Source organism: Oncorhynchus nerka, linkage group LG10 (assembly GCF_034236695.1).
Source record: "Oncorhynchus nerka isolate Pitt River linkage group LG10, Oner_Uvic_2.0, whole genome shotgun sequence".
Lineage (NCBI taxonomy): Eukaryota > Metazoa > Chordata > Actinopteri > Salmoniformes > Salmonidae > Oncorhynchus > Oncorhynchus nerka.
The window spans coordinates 27427505-27435978 of NC_088405.1; the positions used below are offsets into that span (position 1 = coordinate 27427505).

Below are 8474 nucleotides of genomic sequence, written 5' to 3' on the forward strand. Positions count from 1 at the left end.
ATGTTGTCATGTTTTTGGCCGAGACATCTCATTGGCTCATTGGCTGAGCTGGCAAATAAGCGGTTTACTTTCATGAATATTTTTATTGACCAGTGTTATGATACTGATGTATAGTTTATTGTTCACTGCTCGGCGACACTAAACACAATTACATTACTGATTGCTTGTCGCAACAGATGGTTTATTTACATAGCAGGTTGTGGATTAATGTGGCAGGTTAGGTGAATTAGTGTGGCAGGTTAGGAGAACTAAGGCAGCATGTTAGGTGTATTAGCATAGAAGGTTAGGAGAATGAGGTTAAGGTTAGGACAATGGTTAGGCTTAGCTATAATGTTACGACGTGAAGGTTAGGCTTAGCTATAATGCCACTAGACTAAGCTTTAGGCCTACTCCATCTAGCCACAAAGGTAAAACTTAAACAAACCATCTGTGGCAACAAACCATCAGAATCATAATACCCCTTCAAAGTAGGATTATACATATGCAAATAAATTATGACTGGTCATTGGTCAGAATAATCCAAATCATATTGTGATGTCATGCTGTGGGCCAAAAACTCCATCCCACCAGAACAGGCTATTATTACAGGTGTATTTTTTCCCCCAAACAGTTCTTACACTAAAGGGGCATTATCATATTTTTTTGGTACAATTTCAGTGTTATTTCAACCTCAATAGGATGGAAATATATATGTTTTTTAAACGGAAAATCTCGTTTTTGACTGCACTGACTGACTGGTGCCATGTTGACACTGCCGGTGCAATACAGGTAACCACCAGGTGTCACAATAAACAAATAAAAAGTTGTTTCTTATAAACATTTTTATTTTTTCCGTAAATAATATATGGTACATTTCATACACATTTCTTATATTTCATAATATTATTTCAACACACATTATTGTTCCTCAAATTGGCTCTAACAGTAGCAGCCAGTCACTTTAATTGCTTTACAGACTCTTTGAACAGGTAGGCTTCTTAGGTTACATTTACAATGCTTTAACTTGAACTTCAGTGATCAACATGAGGGGTGAGGAGCCCTTTTAATTGATCCAGTTATTCTGTTGTCTCAATTAAGTTTTAAGGAGTAGGGCCAACTGACTCAAACACAGATGGATGATAGATAACTGAAAGATGCTTGGCAGCGTGTCGAAATGACGTCATTGTGTTATGCAATGTGCGCCATTTTGGATGGAAAAAATCACGGACGATTTCCGTGATCCCTGACTCCTCACTTTGCCTGTGAATGTTGACTATTTTTTACCTCACGCAAGTTGCATTGGTTGAATAAACAGTGCAATCCGTGTTCAGCAATAGCTAACTCTGCTAAATGAAACAATGGCAGGTAAGCTACTTATGTAGCCGGGAAAGGGTCCTAATACCACTTACTGCTGTGTGGCCTGAATGCAAGTTTTAAATTACACAGCATTTGACTCTAAATGGGCTGGTGAACTGACGCGAGCGAAGTAATGATTCCAATATTATTGTTATGCAGGAGTTGCCGGTGGAAATGATTTTCAGTGGTGTTTCTCACAAGTGAAAGGGGCGATAGATGAAGATGTTGCAGAAGGTGAGTACAGTAACGTTAGGTTAACGAATGAGTTAGCATTTGAGCTCAAATGTGATCAAAGATGTGATGCTGTTATCTTATTATTTCGCAAACTACGCCTTTGACTTACTGTCTTTCACGAACAAAGTCATGACACTGTTCATGTATATGAGTACCACTGCTGGGCAATGCTGAGTTTGTTTTTCTTACTAGCTAACGTTAGCATATTAGCTAGCTCCTCTTGCTTGCAAATCAAGTTGCCTAGCATTATTAGCAAGCTAACGTTATACTCAAACAACTGTATGTTACATGTATGTAACATATATAATAATAATTATGCAGTCAGAGTACGTCTTATTATTGTAATGTAGTAAGACACACGCACTGTCGTAAACTAGCGCGTCATCTTGCTAAGTACTCTAGCTAGTTATTTGTGGGAGATTTTGTCAGTGACGTTGAAGGTCTGCGTCGGCAATACGACAATTGAACGTTCTGATACAGTAAGGAGGAAGTCTTGTGTGTTTGATTCATTCAGAGTCATAGTAATTTTTTGGGGTTGACTGATAAATAAATTATTTTCAGGGAGGTAGAAATCCACACGCTGCTCTGTCGGCTACTATGCATAGTGTATGTACCCATGAAAGTTGCACCAGGATTGTTTTTTTTATATTGGTTTTGATGTTATTATTTACTGGGTGCTGTTCTTTTGCTGATGTGTATCTTTTTGATGATAACAGCCCTTATACATTACACATAATACAATTACAGAATCTAGCTTTAATGGGACATGTCCTCCTTTCAGCTGATATCATCTCAACGGTTGAATTCAACCATTCTGGAGAGTTGCTAGCAACTGGAGACAAGGGAGGCAGAGTTGTCATATTTCAACATGAACAGGAGGTGCATTTTATAATTACCAGCGAAATGTATTTTCATGAACAATGACATTTTTGGAGTTAAATATGATAGGTTGTTATGGAAAGAAAGGCACTGGATTAAATTCTAAACATAATACATGCTTAATATCCAAGTTTGTCACAGTGCATATCTGCTTCTCTCTTTCAGTATAAAAATCGACCAAACCTGCGAGGGGAATACAATGTTTATAGCACTTTTCAGAGTCACGAACCTGAATTTGACTACTTGAAAAGTTTAGAAATTGAGGAAAAAATTAACAAAATAAGATGGTTACCCCAACAAAACTCAGCTCACTTTCTACTCTCAACAAATGGTAAGAACATTTTGCTTTAACCTACTAACCTTTTTGTTAAGTTCTCTTCACCCTCAACATATATTATTTTTGTACAGATAAAACTATCAAATTGTGGAAAATCGGTGAACGAGACAAGCGGGCTGAGGGTTACAACTTGAAAGACGAAGACGGACGTCTCAGGGATCCCTTTAGAATTACTTCCCTACGGGTTGGTTTAAAGTTGCTTTACCTTTTTAAGATTTCAACCGACACTGTGCAAGAAAAAACACAGTCTATGCATGCTTATAGCTTCCTCCCCTAAATAAATCTGTCCTGTGGTTACAGGTACCAGTGCTGATGCCCATGGATCTCATGGTAGAAGCAAGTCCTCGTAGGGTGTTTGCCAACGCTCACACATATCATATTAATTCAATTTCTGTAAATAGCGATCATCAAACATACCTCTCCGCGGATGATCTAAGAATTAATCTATGGCACTTGGAAATCACAGACCGAAGTTTTAGTATCCTCTTCTGAAAATGTATCAGTCCTCATCCTCATGACTTTTAGACGCAAATGTTTGCTTCATCCAAACTGTCCTCTATTAGCGTATACAGTTCTCAATTTCAGTTTAGATTTTTTTCTTATTGGTCCTGTGCAGTTGTAAGTCAAACAAATACATGTGTGAACATGTTTGACCACATCGGTATGAGCCTTTAGACCTATTTCAGTTAATTTCCTTAACAGTGTCTTCTCAGACATTGTAGACATCAAGCCTGCCAACATGGAGGAACTGACAGAGGTGATCACAGCGGCTGAGTGCCATCCAAACCAATGCAATGTATTTGTGTACAGCAGTAGCAAAGGCACCATACGCCTCTGTGACATGCGAACAGCAGCACTCTGCGATAGCCACACCAAGTGTGAGTACTCATAGAGCCTAGTTCTCTGCATTCTAAATTATGTTCATTCACAGATAAATTAGTTTTAAATTAATCTATTTTCAGGGGTTTTGTCTGTCATTTTGAATATATCTCCATGTTTGTGATTGCAGTCTTTGAGGAGCCTGAGGATCCAAGCAGCAGGTCATTTTTCTCTGAGATCATCTCGTCCATCTCTGACGTGAAGTTCAGTCACAGCGGGCGCTACATGATGACACGGGACTACCTCTCCGTCAAGGTGTGGGACCTCAACATGGAGAACAGGCCAGTCGAGACATATCAGGTACCTGCCTTGCTCTGCCTAGTGATAACACTACCAACAATGGCATAATTTTCAGTGTGGTCCACAATTGTCCAGTTAGGTGTATGGAAATAGTTGGATAGATGCAATTATTTTCCAAATACACTAATCAACATTCTCCCGCTCAGGTTCATGAATACCTTCGCAGCAAGCTTTGCTCGTTATATGAAAATGATTGCATCTTCGACAAGTTTGAGTGCTGCTGGAACGGTAGCGACAGGTAAGAAACTAGCACTTTCTCTGTTTAAGGCAATCTGCACCTACAATGTTCTTTGGACAACTTTTCTGCCAATATGTAAGTTTAAGGAGTATCTTTGGAGAATTATAAATTACCCACTGTTTCCTTCCTTTCTCAGTGCCATCATGACCGGCTCCTACAACAACTTTTTCCGTATGTTCGACCGCAACACCAGGAAGGACATCACACTGGAGGCCTCTAGGGAGAGCAGCAAACCGCGGGCTACACTCAAACCCCGCAAAGTCTCCACCGGTGGCAAGAGGAAGAAAGACGAAATTAGCGTGGACAGCCTGGACTTCAACAAGAAGATCCTGCACACCGCCTGGCACCCCAAAGAAAACGTCATCGCTGTGGCGGCCACCAACAACCTGTACATTTTCCAGGACAAGATCAACTAAATAAATAATTGGGCTCCATCCTGAGGACAAGGCTTTACTGTTCCTGCATAGTTAAGCCTAGTGGTTTATCTGTAACAGAAACAAACAGCCCTCTCGTCCTCCTGGTGAAGTTTAAAGCACTTGTCTCCTTTTTTTGTGGCAGGAGGTTGATTGGTCGGCCTGTTTTCTTTTGAGTCTGAGGTTGATTTAGCCTTGGGTAAATCAGTGCCAGGGCCAAGATCGGACCCTGAGAGCCCACCTTGTGTTGAATCAATAGAACGGCACTCATAAGAGGTCAAACTCTTGAACATTGGTGTTTGTGTTGATATTTTCAGCCTTCATTTCATAATCTTAACAACCAAACTATGGAAAGCCCTGAAGATGACCTCTTGTCATTTTTGTAACACCCTCATTAAGATTTTTTGGCCTTTCTGAAACATGGATATTTCATGGGTTATAGGCCTACCTGTTAACATTCCCCATTGACCATGCATTCAGGCTAAAGCACTTGCAACATGTTGTGAATTTGGAAATTGGACTTCTGTTCTCCACCCACGCCCTACTATCCAAAATGTTATCCCCCAGACATGGTAACGTTATATCACAGACTGTATCTATTCAAATACACCTTTATGGTGTCATCCACTTAGAACTACATATCCAAATAGAACTACATATGTGTTTTAGAATTTAAATCATGTTTATAGTTGCTTTGCATGTTTTTATGTTGTAGTTAGGTGGAAAAAATGTAAAGTCGCACCAGTCTTTTGAGTAGTTCTTTCAAGCTATCTCTAAAATAACTACTCTTAAGTTTCAGAATCACCATTTGAGACTGACCATGTGCAAGTGTCAATATATGTATTTATGTGTTGCTCTCATTTAAGATACAGGCTGGAAACTTAATGTGAAGAGACGCAAGACAAAGGGAATCTGCAGCCTTAATACCTACGTCTATCAATGACAGCTACCGGTTATGTCCCCAAATGTTTTACAAACCTTATGTGCATTATTTTTTTATTCTATTTTATAGATTTATGTCTCATATTCCTGCTGCTATTTGTGGCTGTCTGTGAAACCAAGGTATATAATAGTCAGAGTACTGCACACCAGACAGATAGATCTAGTGATAAGACAGAGTTCCTCCAAAACATGGGAAGTTCTTTGTGTAGTAAGAGAAGGAGATTCAGACAAACCTCTTCTTACATGTGCCCTTTAAATCATTCATTGGTATGCCACTAAAGTCAAAACTGCATACTTTGTTTTCCAAGTTATATCAATGAAAAAATGAAGGTTGAATAGACCTGTACTGATTTTAAAAACAGGAACATCGGTAACAAAGCCTTTCTCTGTTTAATCATTCTGAACATGGTGGCAGTGTATTCACTTGTTTGATTATGTTGACCAAAGTTAAATAAAATCTAATTGTGTTCATCTGCTTTATGCCTCCATTACTTTAAATGGGTGAGAATAGTCCTGGAGCTCTAGTTGAAGTCGGAAGTTTACATACACTTAGGTTGGAGTCATTAAAACTATTTTTCAACTAATCCACAAATTTCTTGTCGCTTAGGACATCTACTTTGTGCATAACACAAGTCATTTTTCCAACAATTGTTTACAGATTATTTCACTTATAATTCACTGTATCACAATTACAGTGGGTCAGAACTTTACACACACTAAGTTGACTGTGCCTTTAAACAGCTTGGAAAATACCAGGAAATTATGTCATGGCTTTAGAAGCTTCTGATAGGCTAATTGACATAATTTGAGTCAATTGGAGGTGTACCTGTGGATGTATTTCAAGGCCTACCTTCAAACTCAGTGCCTCTTTGCTTGACATCATGGGAAAATCAAAAGAAATCAGCCAAGACCTCAGAAAAAAATTGTAGACCGCCACAAGTCTGGTTCATTCTTGGAAGTAATTTCCAAACATCTGAAGGTACCACGTTAATCTGGTACGCAAGTATAAACACCATGGGACCACGCAGCCATCATACCGCTCAGGAAGGAGATGCGTTCTGTCTCCTAGAGATGAACGTACTTTGGTCCGAAAAGTGCAAATCAATCCCAGAACAACAGCAAAGGACCTTGTGAAAATGCCGGAGGAAACAGGTACAAAAGTATCTATAGCCACAGTAAAACGAGTCCAATATCGACATAACCTGAAAAGCCAGTCGGCAAGGAAGAAGCCGCCATAAAAAAGCCAGACTACAGTTTGCAACTGCACATGGGGACAAAGATCGTACTTCTTGGAGAAATGTCCTCTGGTCTGATGAAACAAAAATAGAACAGTTTGGCCATAATGACCATCATTATGTTTAGAGGAAAAGGGGGAGGCTTGCAAGCCGAGGAACACCATCCCAACCGTGAAGCACGGGGGTGGCCGCATCATGTTGTGGGGGTGCTTTGCTGCAGGAGGGACAGGTGCACTTCACAAAATAGATGGCATCATGCAGAAAGAAAATGATGTGGATATATTGAAGCAACATCTCAAGACATCAGTCAGGAAGTTAAAGCTTGGTCACAAATGGGTCTTCCAAATGGACAATGACCCCAAGCATAATTCCAAGTTGTGGCAAAATGGCTTAAGGACAACAAAGTCAAGGGCATTGGAGTGGCCATCACAAAGCCCTGGGTAGAACTGAAAAAGCATGTGCGAGCAAGGAGGACTGACTTAAACCTGACTCAGTTACACCAGCTCTGTCAGGAGGAATGGGCCAAAATTCACCCAACTTATTGTGGGAAGCATGTGGAAGGCTACCCGAAACGTTTGACCCAAGTTAATCAATTTAAAGGCAATGCTACCAAATACTAATTGAGTGTATGTTAACTTCTGACCCACTGAAAGAAATAAAAGCTGAAATAAATCATCTATACTATTATCCTGACATTTCACATTCTTAAAATAAAGTGGTGATCCTAACTGACCTAAAACAGGGAATGTTTACCAGGATTAAAATGTCAGGAATTGTGAAAAACTGAGTTTAAATATACTTGGCTAAGGTGTATGTAAATGTCCGACTTCAACTGTAGATGTAAATTGCAGAAATCATAGAAAATTAGGGAATTAATTTGAGTGCTCAAAAAAAATACAATTAAGTAGCAAAGATAGCTTATATGTCTTACTGATCATACAAAAAATTGGAGACATCTTATTTCAGTGATATTGACTTATTTGCCTTAAAACTGCATGGTAATTACATAACTTGGGATGCTTTGAAACATGTGTCACTGCAGATGTGGTACCAGGTACATCATTCTTTAGAGTACCTGAAAGTACCACTTCTTAGCATATTATATACCAAATATAGTACCAGCTGTGACTGTAAAATAGTTACCAAATAAAAACATGGTTTTGTAACATACTATAGCTATGAAAAACAAACAAAACATTTCATCATGATTATACGCAAATAGTTGCTACATTTATTGACCTAATAGTAGACATGTTTTTATCTGATTGTCAATCACTGTGCACATTCATCCACTCCACTAATTGCAGCATTCAAACAGTCCACTGTGCACCAGTCATTGAATGAATGTAAAGAGACAGTTGTTACAAAACACCAAAACATGTAATGACATCAGTGATTGTCATCAGGCCTTCACTCTTGTAGCCTAAATTAAATCATCTTGCTGACAAATTGAGCTTTTTTTGTAAAAAGAGAAGTTGGGACATCTGAAAAGGGCCTGAAATACAGGATGCAAACAAGTGTCTGTCCTGAGCTCATCAGCAGGGGAAACTGAGGGCTCAGTTGATAATGTTGCATGTTTGTTAGCGAAAGCTCAAGACAGACATAAGAGAGATGAATACAATTGAAAGAACCTGAACCAACGGTCACTGGTATAAACCATGACAAAGTGGTGAGGGTGTTCA

The 8474-nt window shown here is 39.2% G+C and overlaps 1 protein-coding gene across 1 annotated transcript; it reads left to right on the plus strand.

Moving 5' to 3' along the window:
- Positions 1-1172: 1172 nt before the first annotated feature.
- LOC115135084 (serine/threonine-protein phosphatase 2A 55 kDa regulatory subunit B delta isoform) lies at positions 1173-6028 on the plus strand. Its single transcript, XM_029669350.2, has 10 exons — positions 1173-1344; positions 1495-1569; positions 2351-2448; positions 2614-2779; positions 2857-2969; positions 3086-3263; positions 3499-3663; positions 3795-3964; positions 4111-4202; positions 4339-6028. Exons 1-10 carry the CDS (start codon positions 1338-1340, stop codon positions 4616-4618), a joined length of 1344 nt encoding a protein of 447 aa, XP_029525210.1. The 5' UTR covers positions 1173-1337; the 3' UTR covers positions 4619-6028.
- The last annotated feature ends 2446 nt before the right edge of the window (positions 6029-8474 follow it).